Source organism: Ilyonectria robusta (assembly GCF_021365365.1).
Source record: "Ilyonectria robusta strain PMI_751 chromosome Unknown BGZ61scaffold_52, whole genome shotgun sequence".
NCBI lineage: Eukaryota > Fungi > Ascomycota > Sordariomycetes > Hypocreales > Nectriaceae > Ilyonectria > Ilyonectria robusta.
In genome coordinates, this window is record NW_025764486.1 from 23,279 (window position 1) to 38,704 (window position 15,426).

Sequence of the window (15,426 nt, forward strand, 5' to 3'; positions counted from 1 at the left end):
TGGCCGCTCGGTATACCTCCCATGTTTCTTCCGTGTGGTAGAGATCGTGGAGTCGTCTGAGGCGCTTGGTCTCTGCCAGCACTCGCGTGCACTCATCATCCCAGCCGCGTCTGGATTTAGGTGACCATGTCCTTTGGGGCACTGCTGTCTCTATCGCACTCTTCAGCGCTTCAACTATTTCCCCCACGTACCGATCAAGCGCGCTTCGGGTTCTCGGTCTTCGCTGCGGCGGCAGCTTACCCAGGACCGCAGACCTGAATCTCTTCTCATCTATCGATTTCCAGTTTCTGTTGGGCTCTCTGCTGAGCTGCTTGACTGACACGTCGAGGGAAGTGACGATCGGCAAGTGGTCTGAGTCGTGATCGAGACTACGGTCTGCTTCGCATCTGATGACCCGATCAACCAGGCCGAGGGTGACCAGGCAGAGATCGATTGTTGTCTGCCTCCTGCCTTCTTCGTACGTGATAGTGCCCGGCGCCAGAGTGTTTGTGAGGTTATAGTCTTCCATAATCTCGACGAGATCCTCTGCCTCTGCCTCTGTTCTAGAGATATGGGAGCCCCCCCACAACTCATGGTGTAGATTGAAGTCTCCAATTAGTATTTGCTCTGCTTGCCGAGCCGAGTCGAGCACCCTTCGCAGTTGGGGTAGTACGCTTCGCCTGTTTTCTGCCGTTTGGTCGGGGTTGTAAATGTTGTGTACCTTGACCTCTCTCGTCTCGTCTCCTTGTCCTAGGGTTATCGTTACCGTGCAAAGATCCCGATTGTGCGCCTCGTATTGCCACTTTGAGTGATCGAGGCGTTTGTTTATATACAGGCACACCCTTGCTGGGCGTTCGCCTTCGTCTTGGGGGTAGCATAGATGAAACCGGTCTTTTGCCGGATGGTGTGTGGTGTGCATGAAAGAATTCGCCCATGGTTCTTGGATGGCTAGGATGTCGAACTCCATCACCTTTGGGTCCCGTAATAGGGTAGCCATAACGGTGTCTCTCGATTTTCTTACGTTGTACTGTAATATTGAGAATGATTTCATGTGTCTCATTCACGGTTGTCGACGTCCATGTTGTCCGCTTGGTAGGTGCTGTGTAGTCGTGCCGAGTTTGCATCAAGGGCTTCCAGTGCCCTTCTAGATGGCATTATAATTCTTTGGGGCCGTTGACTACCCGTGTTGACTGTGATCTCATTCTCCACGTCGTTCAGGGGAGTTACGTTGCTTCCAGGATTGGCTCTTTTTTGCCCTCTCTTTGTCGGTGACTTGCTTCTTCCTTGCCGATTCTGCTGACTGCGACTAGGTACGAGGGATGGTGCTCTCTCCCGGATGGTTCGTCCGATCGGTTCCTCCTGAGTTCTCGCAGTTGGGTTCGCCTGGCTGATTGCCATACTGCTCTGTGGCACTAGGTGGTACCTAGGGCGTGCGGCGTAGGCGGATTTAACCTTGGCCATTTCATCTTTCCTGGTTGCACATTGGTTGCTCCATGCCTCATGTTCGCCTTTGCAGTTGGCGCACTTTCTAGGCACGCTCTTGTTAGACTTGACAGGGCAGACTTGCGTATTGTGATATCAGGCGGATATCGCAGGGGCTTTTGGGTGCGTGATCGGCGGATGACCCCGCAGATGACAGCGCAGCCCGTAATATCCCGGATTTCCTGGTGATATCAGCAACGCGACGCCGGCGCCCGACGGCTGCGCGTCGCGGTGCGATAAAAGTTGTACCTACGTGAAGCCCTGCTTCTGGCGATTCATTTGATCTATGTTGCGTATCGGTAGCCTGCGTGGCTGTGAAGTTGTGTCCGGAAACGTAAATTGGGTCGGATTTTTAGGCGGTCTCCAGCGTATCGTTCAGCGTACTGCCGCTATATATCCACTGAAACTCCACTAAAACAGTCGACTATTTCTAATTCTTCTAGTTACTATAACTGCCTCTAGGAACGCTATTAATACAGACTCATCGTGGGCTTAATATTTTTATATTATGGATATAACGATACTATTATTTTTTACTCGTCAGAATGAGGCGAATAAGATAGTATCAGTTTGGTCACGATTAGATAGCTAAATCTAACTTAGATTGCTCAGGGGTAACCTAGGCCATAGAGACTCGGGGTGATCTGATCTAGGAGCTATTTATTTTAGCCTGTACGCTCTTTAAGCTGCTGTTGGATACGCAATTTGCTATATGCAATAGCATGAGTAATTGATCAAATGATCTTAATTGAGAAGGTTGTTCCCTTTTTTCTTAAGGGTTCAGAGCAAGCTTTTTATGCCTTTTCTGAGCTATGTGGAATCAACTAGAAGCTGCTTGCTAAGCCAGTGGCAATAGGTGGCAACTTTCATCTTTGATGGCGATATTTATGCCGCCACCCGAGGTCACAATCCAACAGCTGCTTAAAAAGCCAATCTAATGAGCGTTGCCCTCTCTCCTCGTCCAGCTGTCTCGCCGACTCATCTTCTGACCAGCCGTTTGCCTGTGACCGAGAGACCACCTCATCGACGATCCGTTTGCGAGTAGAAAAGAGTTGCCTCTCATTACGTAGCCGCCACTGTGAGCCCCATCGCTTCTCTAACCCGTCAACCGAGTCCATATAGCCTGCCAGACCATGTCTCCAGAGCCTCACGAGATCTCTGACTGTACGAATAGTTCGTGGGAATCCGATCTGTGGAGGTAACTCTGTTGTTGTCGTGATGGCCGTTGGAGCTCTAGTAGCTGCCGGGGCTCTGGTCTCTGGGGATGAAGACTGCCTTCGTTGTGAGGACGTTGGAATACCTTCTTGTTGTTCGCATCGAACAGTCTGACGATGTGTTCTGCCGAAAGGGCTGATAGTTGTGACTATAGTGATCTCAGCCTTGTTGCGTTCTTGGATCTCGTCTTTCAGCCTCGTGACTTCTGCTTTAAGAGATAAAACCTCCGTCTCTACAGTCTTCTTTAGACTATAGATTCCAGCCTCAACTCCACGGACTTTCTCTGCAATTGCAGGTATTGCCTTCTGGATTAACTCGGCAGAGGCTCTCATGAACGCGTAGGGTAGCGATGTGAGATAACAGCCTATCATTGAGTCTCCCATATTCCATCTGCCAGCACGTCTAATCTAATAATAAGTTAATAGTGTTACCAGAGTCAGAGGGAGGTTACCCACTTGTGCTTCAGGAACGCCAGCCATATCGGCATTTTGCGTAGCAGCAACACGAGGTGCATGACTAGCCTTAGAGGTCTTAATGCCGACATGGCTATATAGACGACGAGTCCACGCGTGGCTTGTTTGATATGAGAGTTCTGCTATATAATTATAAGCTACAAAGACTCGTAAATAAGAAGACAATCCAACTTACCTGTTGGTCTGTCTTTCCGTTGTCGTAATATCTTAATATTATACCATTTCTCGGGACGCGAGAAGTCTGGAAATGGCTCTCTTTCAACCTGCCAGCGAAAAAACAGCCAGAAAGCGAGTTGGCCAACCAAACAAGCATAAGGGTCACGATGTCTCAAGCAAGCCCCATACTCGATTCGGCCGTTCTGGTTAGTTTTGCCTTGATTCATAACCACAACAAAGGCGTAGGTTGGGTTGTTGTGAATCTGGACGCCCTCGTTAGGACACTCAAGACAGAAGCAGTCGGCTAACTCAATAGGCCTCCGGTTGCTTGATCGTAACAACATGTGGTTGCCGAAGAGAAAATCCACGGAAGTACGCAGTCCACACGCCTTCTCTTTCAATCCCCAGGCACAACGAGTATGCTCTGGTATTTTGGCAGGCGAGTAGGCATCTTTAATGGTGCCTACCATACGGTCTGCCCACTCTTCACGTCCTTTCTCGTGAGTCTGTCGCAGAAGATAGCGATAAATAGCCTTGTTTGCAAAGCCACGTGGATGTGACGATGGATTTAACATCTGGCCATTTATTCTCCTCGTTCGTTGCTCTGCCCAGAGTCTCGTAATGGCGTTGCCGTAGGTCCTCACGGTGTTGAATTTGAGCGTAAGTGCGGATTTGAATGGCTCCTCTTCATCTTCTGATGTCAGATCGATCTTATCCACGGCCGTTTTGACGGCAACAGTGATACAGCTGTCATCTGGAGCTGAAGGGCGAGCAGGGTCGTCAACAGAGGTCGTCTTGGCCTTCTTGGCATTGCGTTCAGCCACGCCTTCGGCCCAGCGTTTTCTCTCATTTTTCGCTCGAGATCCAGTCTTAGGTGCCCTGCTGACGACTTTCTCGTCGAGAAACCATACCAATTTGCCCTCATCCACCAGGTGAGCTGGCAGAACGCCTCCCTGGTTGTACGGCTTAGGCCAGTCTGGAGGGATAGACGGGAATGCTTTCTCTGCACACCATTCCTGGATATAAGTTAGCAATATGATTCGTCTTGCAGTTAAATTATAATAAATAAGCAGCTGTATATGTGGTGGTGTATGTAAGTTGCCTCCATACCTTCCACTCCTTCTGGGGACGCGTATACGTACAACGCGTATTCTGTGGCTGCGTCTTATCTTCATCAATTAAATAATAGTTGGTCGCGTTCTCAACTGCCTTAAGAAGCTCAAAATCTTCGCGTTGGGCCATTGTAAATGGGTTGGTCAACGAAAATGGTGATATTTTTGCTCAGTGTTGTATGACGTGGTTGGTGTTGGTGTTGGTGTTGGTTGCACGTAGAACACTCGAAAAAAATCGCGACCTGAAGGGCACCACCGGAGTCGGACCTTCAAAAACGCGTCGAAAAGTCGATTCACTATGGTCATCCCTGTCATCCAAAGCCGGAAACGAAGGTCCAGACCTTCTGTTTGCATGGATTTTTTGGTGCAGCCGTGTGGGGCCGGATGACAGACCCCCCTGCAGATGACAGTCATGCCCCGATTTGGCCTGCGATACCACTTTAGCATATCACAATACGCAAGTCTGTCCTGGGCCTCTTCATTTGGTATTTGCTGTCTTGCTTTGACGTAGATTTGCTCAGGTGTTAAGAGGGCGCCGTGACCGTCAGGCGCGCTAGCAGGACTAAAGGTTTCCCGAGACTCTTGAAGTGATGAGTAGGCTAAGATTGACCAGAACGTAGCGAAGCTCCCTGCTTCAGCAAGAGCGGCTCGTGAAGGTGAATAGAGGATCTCGTACATCTTGTGCTTTTGCACCATGGGCAACCAGCAATGAGTGTGAGCGAAGTAGAGATCAAGCAGGTGCCGAGCGTGTTGGGGAAAGGAGATCGATCCCACATCGTCTGCGGATGGGGCCTGCATCGTGAACAGTCGTTGATGAGATAATGCCTCACTGTTGTTGGTGTCTCCGGGCCACGTCATGGGATTTGAAAGAGGTCGGCCTCCGTCAGCCAACTCACCCCGGATAGCCTCGAATGACCTTACGGTGAATTGAGGGAGGTCAAGGGTAGATGCTTCTTTCTTTTCAAGGCTTGTGGGAGTTGCTGTATTGATATTGTCGTTGGCGTTTGATAAGAGGTGGTCCAATTCCGTCTGGAGCCACTATTTTCCCAAGCCTGCCTTAGAGTATCTGGGTCGCTAACCAGTCTGCTGGCCATCACAAGCTTCGCATGAGAATCGAGGGCGAATTGGATCTCCGGTATAAGCTCCCTCACGATACTCAGACTATTAGGAACGACGGTAAATATAAGCGCCCGTAGTAATTCTAGAGACCGTACATATCCAGTAGGTAGCCCGCGCTTCTTCATACCAGAATCGTAACTGCATGGGTGCTGGGTCATAGAGCACGCCGAGCAGCTCGGCCGTCGACCATCACACCGATGTTTCCGAGCACGGCACGGATCGCATGCTCTTGAGATTCGCTTTCTTTTGGTTACTCGTGGTCGACCAACATCTTTATCCATAGTTGATCGTGTTGTATGCCCGGGGGGTTCCTGGTTCTCATGCAAATGGATGTGGAGGGAATGCTTTAGACAATGACCTTAAAAGATGTTAGCAGGCTGCTTAGTTGATTGTCCTACTTGTAGGGATAATTCGGAGCGTAGCGTCAAGCTAGGCCTGTGGAAAAGCAACCGGGGCTGACAGCTGCGTGATGAGGGCCCCGTCTGTCGGGAAGCCACGGTGGGTATGAGTAATGCTGGAGCTTTCGGTTGTGGGGACCTCGGCACCGGTGATGCTTTGTCAGCGGCAATGAATGGAGACCATAGGAGTCCGACAGACACACAGTCGGGCCCACATGATTTTCGCCATCTGGTTTTATTTCATATCCGAATTGCCCATGATATGTAGACGGACTGCGGGAACGTCGCCGAGCACCCCCGAACGGCGGCGGACGGAAGCGAAGCATTACACCGCCTATGCTGGATGCCTTACGTGAATGCTTACAGGCAAAACCCGGATCGTACCAATACGAGATGGAGCACTTTCAGCATAGGAAGAGCACTGGCTTCCATGGGTTAGACCAAAAAAACATCCGCAGGGTTGCAAAGGGCCGGAATGCTGATCTGGGAGACTTATACTCCGTACCTGCATAATATTTTGGACTTCTCCCCGCAACACTTTATTTTTGTGGCTGAGTCCGGCTGCGACAGACGCGTTCGGTTCAGGCGGACTACCGACTCACCGCGCCTTACCGCCCAGCCGATCCAGCGCCTGACTTCCGGGTTTGTGCCCGGGTGGACTCGTGTAGATGGTGGATTGCGCCGGGGGTACATCGCATGTCAAGCGTTATTAATTCGTATCAAGGAATAGATTTCTTATTGTTAATATACTAGATCAAGCGGTAGTTACAGTTGTCATCCTTGTAGCATAGCCTCCACACAACCCATCACCATCTAGCATCATTTGCTGTCAGAATCTCCGCACTTGGCAATAATTATCTGCCCCTCTCACCACACCGCTATATGCCATAGTTATGACACATCAAGTTATATCAATTGATATTACCACTTGTGGTTTGGATCATTTCTCCAAACGTGGTCGTCGATGTGTTTCTGATCGACTACACCAAGTGGCTGACCAAGAGCTGCTCTATCGGCAGCTATCTTTTTAAATGAGGGCCTGTCAACCAAAGCAGAATTCCATTTTGCGTAATGGGGAAATTCCTTCGACGGGTCGTATCCAGGAAGCAATTGGGGAACCACCTCGTTGGTAACCACAAAGACAAGGTCGGCAAAAGTGACCTTGTCGCCGGCGAGATAGCTCTTGCCGGTCTTTTTGAGATACTCGTCGATCATCCCAATGGTGCGCTTGATCGTCCATTCATAGCGGTCGAGGACAGACTGGACATGCTCTGGGTGTTTGTACAAGAACCAGCCATGTTGACTATAGTACATGTGTTGTTCGGACGCCTGAAATTGCATCCACGCCAGTTCCAAGTACTTGTCTGGACCTGAGAGGGAGTGCAAGGTGCCAGATGTATCGTAAGTATCAAGAAGGTAGAAGATAATAGCGCCTGCCTATTTTTCGAGTTAGCCGTTTAGAGCCACATACACAGCGAAGACACACAGCCTACCTCGAACAGTTTTATCCCCGTGTTAGGATCCTCAATGGCAGGAGCCTTAGCGTTCGGATTGATAGACTTGTAGGATTCTGTATTCATTTCAGGGCTTTCAAGGTACTTGCTCTCATAAGGAACGTTTAATTCCTCGAGTATGATGGTGACTCTCCACGGCACAGGACCTCTGGCATGGGAGTAAAAAATAATGGGTTTAATGGCAGACATGATGGTGATGATGATTCTGACGACGATAGTTTCGATGGTAACCAACAGGGCAGAGATAATGTGGACGAGTCGTGGACGAGTAGTGGACAGACGCTTGAATATATATGCACTACTAGCACTTGAATTTATCGCTCACGTAGTGAGGGGTAGGTTACCTCCGTACGTGCCGATAGCTCCTTAAGGCCATTCTCGGCTATCCTTCTCGAAATCCGGGCACATAAATCATTCCGACGCCGACTGGCCCTGGGCGAGAATACTTGGATGGACAATATCACCCGGCAAATTTTAGGAGTTAGGTAATCATATCTAAGCAACGGGACAAGGCGTAGTTCCCGCTCAGACCGGTATTTCGGTAATTCATTATTGTATTAAAACCTCACACAAGCAGAACGTAGTTCTACCCTGCGCGTCATCGCTCTCATTCCCGATGACTAAGCGCAGAATCAACCTTGCCAGCTTCCACTAGGACTGGATTCGGATTCACACCACAGTCCGAAGCCGCCACGTCGAGATGGAGCTAGGTCGTCTCTCAGGGAAGCCCTTAGTGACTAAACTGTGACAAAGGATGACAAAGGGTGATTGGAGTTTCACACCTGGATCCTTGAACCCTTAGCTGCATTTCCGCTTCACAGGAGAGGCATGCTGCGCCTCGCGGCCAACTGTCATACAAGTGGGGCACCGGTGCGGAATATAGAGAATTTCGTATTAAAAAGTGTTATATAAGCCAAAGTAATTCCCTCCCAAAGAACACAACACCACATCACATTACATTCCACTTACTGCACTCACTACGTTGATATACTTCTAACTCTTTTACCAATTTCTCAGATCTATATTCTTTAGCGACATCATGATTGCACCATCTGAATCGACCACTGATGTGGTAATCATTGGTGCCGGGCCATCAGGGTAAATTCACTTCGAGCGAAACACCTTTATCTATTGGCTTATATTCTAATTAATTTGAACGCAGTCTTATGGCAGCCTTGTGGATGGCTCGGTGCGGTGTGAAAGCACGCATCATCGATGCCCGCGCCACAAAGGTTTTCAGAGGCCATGCTGATGGAATGCAGACTGGAACGCTGGATATCTTTGACTCGTTTGGCATTGTAGATGACCTCTACAAGAATGCTGCTCCTGCAATGGAGATGACATTCTGGGTTCGTGAGAGTTGCCTTCTGTCTAGTACCTCATCTAACTTCGCGCATATAGGCCGGTGGCAAGGACATCCCCATGAAACGCGTCGCTCGCTTTCCAAAATGGTATCCTGAACTCGGCCAGTACCATCTAATTCACACTAGCCAAGGTTTGATCCCTTCTCTTTAAATGCTAGGAAGATATCTAAATATGTGTAGGCAACACAGAGCGTGCTTTGCTGGATGGCATGAAAGCCTTTAACGGACTCGAAGTTGAACGGGGAGTCGTGGCGGCAGCTATTGACATTGACGAGTCGCTAATACATAATCCTCAAGCTCACGCGGTCAAATTGACGGTTCAACATCTCACGGACGAAGAATTGGCTGCGTCTTCGAAAAAAGATACTGTGCCACAGCCCGGGGATTTCAACTATAACCCGGCAGACGAGCCGTATTTGAAGCGCAAAGTTACCGGGAAAGAAGGGAGCACTGAAGTTATCAGGGCAAAGTTTGTGATCGGGACCGATGGAAGCCGAAGCTGGACTCGCAAAGCTTTGGGTTTCGACTTTCTCGGAGATGATGGGGATGAGAGTATTGGGGGGATTTTAGACTGCGTTGCGACTTCAAACTTTCGTACGTAATTCTTTTTCTAATCCCTTGGCTTATGCTGACAAATTTCAAAGCGGATATCCTTATTCAATCGGTTATTGTCAAGGACGGGCGTGGAGCGGGGTTCGTACCAAGGGAGAATGGGTTGTTACGCATTGCAGCCCCCGTGGCTAATAGGTCAGAAGCGACTCCAGAAGCCATCATCAAGTCATTGAAGGAGATTCTTTCTCCGTATGAGCTCAATGTCACTCACGTTGATTGGTGCGGAGTATTTGGTACCCGCCGTCGAGTCTCAAGCTCTGCTTCGAAGCACTCCCGTGTTTTTCTCGCTGGCGACGCACTGCACGTCCATTCACCTAGAGCGGGGATTGGTATGAACTTCAGTATACAAGATGGTAAATACTATACTCTTATACGATATAAAGCTTTGCTAACATTTCTAGCATATAACCTCGGGTGGAAAATTGCACATGTTGTAAAGGGAATTTCTCCACTTGCTCTTCTAAAGACATATGACGAAGAGCGCGGATTGACGACCAAACAGCTTATCGCTTTCGATAAAGCTCTGTCGGAGGAGTCGCCCTTGGGAGCAAACTTTTCGGTTAATGGGACCCGTCAAGGACTCCAGGACAATCTACCATTTTCAACCACTACGGCAATCGAATACGAGGCTGGATTGCTTGTCGCTAAGGAAGGTGGCTCGGTTGTTTCCAAACAACATTTGGCGCCTGGCATTCTTGTGGGCAGGCGCCTACCCTCACAGACCGTGGAAAAACACGCGAACGGAGAACCGGTTGACTTTGGAAAATGTTTTCCTAGTGATGGTCGGTACCGGATTGTTGTCTTCGCAGGCAATATATCGCAACCAGAGCAGCTACGCCGTGTGGAACATCTTAGCCAGGTGCTAGAGCTCCCTGAAGCTTTTCTCCAACGTCTCGACGGGCGTGCTGTCATGCCTCGAGATGTATTTGAAATCTTCATCTTGCACAGCGCGAGCAGGGATGATGTCGAGGTCGCTGACTTACCTCCGTTCCTCTTCAAGAATGGTGATCCCTTTAGTCAAGTGTTTGTCGATAACAATCAATCAAGGACCTGGGCTCTAAGCGAAGCATATAGCAACTATGGGATAAGTCAAAACAGAGGATGCCTGGTACTAGTCCGGCCTGATAGGCATGTTATGTATATTGGCGAGTTGGAAGATGTTACGGAGATGATCAAACTTATGTCCTCGGTTTTAGTTTAATGTGGAAGCTTATACATTATAGAGGAAATTTCAATATAGAAGCTATTATAGTTCCGTCGCTTCTCTGTCTTTACCTTTTGGTTCTCCTCAAGTTCTCCGTGTCTGTTGGTTGGAAGAAGAGCAAAAACATATGGAGCCTGTGTTTTCATTTCTTGGCCTACTGTACCAATTAGCACTGGTATTGGCACCCAATACCATTTTTTCTGGCCCGTGGACGCTCCTTAGATCTGGCTTGGGCTGGCCGGACGTCAACTCCGATTCCCGTAGCTTAGAAGCAATCTATGGCTTTGGCTTGCTCTCCTTCCATGCTCTGACCAGACTTGCCTATCCTGATATGCTACCCTGATATCCTCTCCGCTATCCTGCTATATCTGATTTCATATATATCGGATATCGAACTACATTCACTAGTTTGTATGCCGAATTGTGACAGAACCTCTAGTAAATATTACCTACTACTAGGGGCCGTAGCTGGCGTTAGTTCCGGTGAGACGAAAGATCTGGACATTCCGAAGTGGTTCCCCTCAACTATGCAAACTGTGGTGTAGCACTTGGACCTTCCGGAGTCAGTGGTGCCATCTAATAGCTCCATTCTGGTTGATAGATCATGTACATTGACAGCAGATCCTACCAATTGGAAGCTGACATTCTTCTTGACTTAACACAGGGACGTCATCAGGCAATCCCAGATGCTCGTTAACTTGGGTTAAGGTTCTTGTTTGGTATTGCTTTTGGTTATCAACAATGCTGACATGTGACTGTATAGGTGTGTCATATGTCGTACATTACGTACACTCCTCGATGCCAAATGCGTCTGTTCCCATTTCCATCTCAGCCTTAAAGATCGCGCAGTTACCAAGGCGGGTCAGCTCTGTGATAAAGTCGTTTACTAACCGAATGTGGCCAATCTCATGCGGCGTTAGTCTTTGTATTGGCATACTGCGAATGAGGTCTGCTGCTGAGCTCAATAGCTCTAGATCGGCCTTTGCTTGTGGAGCCAATGGTTCAGCTAGAACGTGAAGGAATAGCATCATCGTCGCTGCCGTGGGATAGAAGACAGTAACCCTAGTGCATGTGGTATTAGAAGATTCCTCGCCTATTCTACGCTACAAACAGGGCTCTGGGACTGAAGTGTAGTCATTCGAGTTATCAGAAGTAAACTTACCAGAATATTTCTCCTGCTAGATCATCGATGACCTCTCGAAGATAGAATAAAGTTGACCGACTGGCTTCAAGGCACAATGCTATGCTGGACTTGATTGCTGCGTGACTTTCGTTTGCATGAAGACTGGTGTCCGGATTGTTTGCAATACACCTAGCGCCTGCCCGGTGGATTGTCACTATAAGATGGTGGTATTCAAGGTGTAGAGCAACATGTTGCATTCGGTGTTGCATTTTGAGATCTGACACTGGTTGCTGGAGATCGGATATCGAGAGAGCAGGGCGAACAACCTTTGGGAGAGATAATCGCCAACTTTCAAGTTCATCATCCAGCTCCAGGATCGCACGGATGACTTCGGAATCTGACTTGGCAAGAGCTTGAACGGAGTATAATAGCTCGTATGTTTTATGCTTTAGCATACTCAGTCGTAACTCTCCAGGAAGGAAAGGAACTAGCGACTCATTCGCGAAGAAAGACGAGGAGATATCGTGACCTGGTAGAGGTAGTACGAAATGGGTTTCGATGTAGCCTTCAGGAAGGGTGAGGTCACAATACTTATCAGATATGAATGGTGGCTGTCCTGTCCGGAGTGCAATGTCCTTGTCGAAAATATAACAATGCCAGAAGAGTAGTCGGATGTGGCGGGTTTGTCGCTCCTGACGAGTGACCTCGTCGCTGAAGGATTTAGTGTTCCTGTTTGTATGTCCACCAAGCATGAATGCCATTCGGCATGCGATAGAGTGGTAAATAGCGCCCGACGCTGAGCGACCAAGATATCGTTGACGGAGGTACTGGTTGCCTTGAGTTCGTAACGTCCCGCTAAGCAAGATTAAGACCGGTAGAAGCTTACCAGCATCAAGATCGTTTGGAGATTTTCCATGGTGGCTTCATCAAGGATGTGTGGTAGGAAGGAGTGGGTCGCATTATAACATGCATCCCAGTCCATTGGGGGCAGGAATGATAGTTTGCCGTGGAACAAACCCACCATGGAAAGAAATGCTAATACGCATACTTTCGCGGTGGTGTGTTTCAGGGATGACAGCGTGTCGCTGGCTTCATAGGCCGCAGCAATAGTCTCCTGAAACAGAGTGTAGTCGATGACTGGGAATGCCAATCTAAAAGTGGATTGGTGAAAGGCATCTAAGAACGCCTTAACAATAGCTCGTGATGGAAGTACACAAAGAAGATCGGTTGCTCCCTGAATGGGCACGTGAGGCGGGGCTGGTCGCTGGATTCGTTGCCCCATGCGAAGGGTACTGAGGTTTCGAAAGTCGGCTTTTTCACCGGTTCGCGAATATATCCATTCCTCGTCTTCTTCGGTGAAGAGAGGAATGCCACTGTGGCAGCGATTCTGGCCTAGAAGAAGTCCGGCATAGAGACTGGTTGAGCCTTCTGGGGATGCCGAGTGGGCCCCATTCGAACGACATGTAATTGAAGTGTCTGACGTGGTAGAGACCGGTTGGACTTTTGACTTTTCAGTAAGGCCGTCGGATAAAGCTTTCTCGACACGTTCGAATTGACTTGTTAGGTCATCGTTAAACCCTGGATTTAGTCTTGGTATTGTTAGAAACGGGCGGATCTTGGAATCCTATCTGATCCCGAGGAACAGATTTGACCTACTTGCTCCTCACCTCTCTTGCCTTCACTCCATGGAATGTGCACGCCTTTCCGTGGCTACTGCACCAGTTGCACTGTCGTGTAGGGCTAGAAGCGTCGCCATCACATTGAATCTAGTATAGTCCAAGAGATCAGTTATGTTATCGAGGAAAGTAAGTACCCGCTCCTCATCCCACTGCAGAGATGTCGTTGTAAATCGCGCTTGGTGAGCAACCCACCTTTCTCTGGCGGCAAGCGTCGCACGCGCGTCGATTCCTCATGACGCGTTCGCTTGAACTGGGATTCCTTTTCTTCAGAGAGAGTATGCTAGAAGCGCTCAGAAAACTCATACGCGGCGGAAAACGAGAGAAGCTGGAGACGGACTTCTTGAGGAGTTTATGGGAGCCCATAGGCTCGCGGTACCCGCGAATGAATGAATGAATGATGTTCCATTACGCCCGTGATTAGAGAGGGGCAGCTACGTAAGATTCGCTAAGCCTATTCTAGAAGCGTCCAATACTCGGTTCCGAGCCCTAGTATTCTGTCTCGATCCAAATGCCTGAATTTCTCTTATACCCTTCAATCCGTCTCTTACTATTTGACCTGTCCTTTTCCAATTCTGGAGCCTGTCTGATGACATACAGATCACTCTCCTCCGCCGCCATTGGCGAAGAGTCCACCTGCCTTAAGACGTTCGGTGTAGCTAACCTACCAGCTGCGAGCAACCACAGGTATAGGTAGAGGGTTGGTGCTGAAAAGAAAAGGCGAAGACGAAGGATAATTTGCTCTCCGTTGTTTGGAGGGCCTTTGTGCGCCTTCCAATACCTCCGTTTGCCTTGGTTCTGAGGCAGTCGCGAGTCCGGCTGAGCGTCGTGACCAGCTTTGCAGAGGAAGATGAACTCTCCTAAGGTCTTCTCTGTGCCTGTTAAGGCCCCGATGGGGCGTTGAAGGCAAAAGCGTGGTCGGGTGGCCTGGAAAATGCCCCTCCACTAGCAAACCACTAACAGCTGCAGGAAGGGGAAAAAAATTTTCAGGGGAGACTTCACAGTTTGGGGATGTGAGCAGTGTGATGTAGCAATTTGTAACTCGAGAGATCGCTGGTACTTCTACCATAGGCTAAAATAGGTGGGGGCCTAGGTACCTTTGATCCGATGCATTTTTTTGGCTGGCCCCCCGGTCGTGACCCGACCGGAGCTCCTCGACATTTGAAGGGATATCCAGTTATTTTCACGGGACCCCGCGAGTTCTAAAGTCATGGGGCCCCGCGAACCTAGGCGCTCCTAGAGATTATTATGCGCTTATTAAGCGGATATATCTAAGTGATACTCGGGATTACCTGAAATTACGGTGATTATCTTGGTATGTTAAAACGCAGTTATGGTGACTGCCGCTGAGTCAGCGGGTTAAAAGTTCAGACAGGGCTTAGCGCGGCCGGATGAAGCAATGCCTTTCGGATAGATTCGACTCTGAAACTAAAATTACGCGCTAAAAGTCTAGATTAACACCCTATCCTCGATAGGGCATAAACATGACGTACTGTCAGCCGGGAAGGTGGCTATATCGGAGGATCGGGAAAGGCAAGATAGTAAGGGCGATATCGGTTACCATATTAAAGACCCCCATGGTAATAAGGTGTGCTAGCGCCTGGTGACAAGTATCTTCAGCATAGGTCGGTCTCAGGACGGTGGGATTCGGGTGCTTTGTCGCGTACGTTGACTGTCGGGATCTGGGTCCTGATACCGGGCAAGACAATACTTAGCGGATGTCCTCGGGGAAAGGAGGAGAGTATCAATATATACAAGTTTATTGGCCGACATTTAGTGAAAATCAGTATCAAGGTGGCAAGGAAAGTGACCACAATGGCCCACCATAGTGCTGAGGCAGCCCGTCCTCCACAAGGGGAAGGCCTAGATAAAGCGGCAGTAGAACTTCAGGAGGCAAAGCTTAAGGCACATAGACTATAGGGAACGATAGCGAGGTCAGCTACAAGCTCTGAATAGATACGAGACGGCGAGGCGCGGCCCACAAGTCTTAAAAGATATA

General features: G+C 49.0%; 7 protein-coding genes across 7 annotated transcripts; 1 reads left to right on the top strand and 6 right to left on the bottom strand.

Moving 5' to 3' along the window:
* Positions 1–1,035: 1,035 nt before the first annotated feature.
* BGZ61DRAFT_372444 (uncharacterized protein) lies at positions 1,036–1,449 on the bottom strand (the record flags this gene model as incomplete). The annotated part of the gene is made up of 1 exon (XM_046242174.1): positions 1,036–1,449. A coding segment is annotated over one exon (414 nt), but the record flags the coding sequence as incomplete, so codon positions are not given.
* Positions 1,450–2,104: 655 nt separating this feature from the next.
* BGZ61DRAFT_466816 (uncharacterized protein) lies at positions 2,105–3,380 on the bottom strand. The gene is made up of 4 exons (XM_046247710.1): positions 3,325–3,380; positions 3,132–3,268; positions 2,636–3,083; positions 2,105–2,539 (listed from the first exon to the last, which is right to left on the bottom strand). The coding sequence occupies exons 2-4, from the start codon at positions 3,153–3,155 to the stop codon at positions 2,328–2,330; spliced, it is 684 nt and encodes a 227-aa protein (XP_046094773.1). The 5' UTR covers positions 3,156–3,268; positions 3,325–3,380; the 3' UTR covers positions 2,105–2,327.
* Positions 3,381–3,568: 188 nt separating this feature from the next.
* On the bottom strand, positions 3,569–4,541 carry BGZ61DRAFT_315451 (uncharacterized protein; the record flags this gene model as incomplete). The annotated part of the gene is made up of 3 exons (XM_046238863.1): positions 3,569–3,907; positions 4,037–4,321; positions 4,416–4,541. Coding segments are annotated over 3 exons (750 nt in total), but the record flags the coding sequence as incomplete, so codon positions are not given.
* A 1,078-nt stretch (positions 4,542–5,619) lies between these two features.
* BGZ61DRAFT_306564 (uncharacterized protein) lies at positions 5,620–5,817 on the bottom strand (the record flags this gene model as incomplete). The annotated part of the gene is made up of 1 exon (XM_046238742.1): positions 5,620–5,817. A coding segment is annotated over one exon (198 nt), but the record flags the coding sequence as incomplete, so codon positions are not given.
* Positions 5,818–6,855: 1,038 nt separating this feature from the next.
* BGZ61DRAFT_486647 (glutathione S-transferase) lies at positions 6,856–7,637 on the bottom strand (the record flags this gene model as incomplete). The annotated part of the gene is made up of 2 exons (XM_046249881.1): positions 6,856–7,371; positions 7,428–7,637. The coding sequence occupies 2 exons, from the start codon at positions 7,635–7,637 to the stop codon at positions 6,856–6,858; spliced, it is 726 nt and encodes a 241-aa protein (XP_046094776.1).
* A 977-nt stretch (positions 7,638–8,614) lies between these two features.
* Positions 8,615–10,625, top strand: BGZ61DRAFT_372511 (putative phenol 2-monooxygenase; the record flags this gene model as incomplete). Its single annotated transcript, XM_046242179.1, has 5 exons — positions 8,615–8,797; positions 8,850–8,943; positions 8,993–9,406; positions 9,457–9,777; positions 9,826–10,625. The coding sequence occupies 5 exons, from the start codon at positions 8,615–8,617 to the stop codon at positions 10,623–10,625; spliced, it is 1,812 nt and encodes a 603-aa protein (XP_046094777.1).
* A 785-nt stretch (positions 10,626–11,410) lies between these two features.
* BGZ61DRAFT_500281 (uncharacterized protein) lies at positions 11,411–13,664 on the bottom strand (the record flags this gene model as incomplete). Its single annotated transcript, XM_046251532.1, has 5 exons — positions 11,411–11,690; positions 11,791–12,578; positions 12,638–13,340; positions 13,408–13,517; positions 13,623–13,664. The coding sequence occupies 5 exons, from the start codon at positions 13,662–13,664 to the stop codon at positions 11,411–11,413; spliced, it is 1,923 nt and encodes a 640-aa protein (XP_046094778.1).
* Between the last annotated feature and the right edge of the window lie 1,762 nt (positions 13,665–15,426).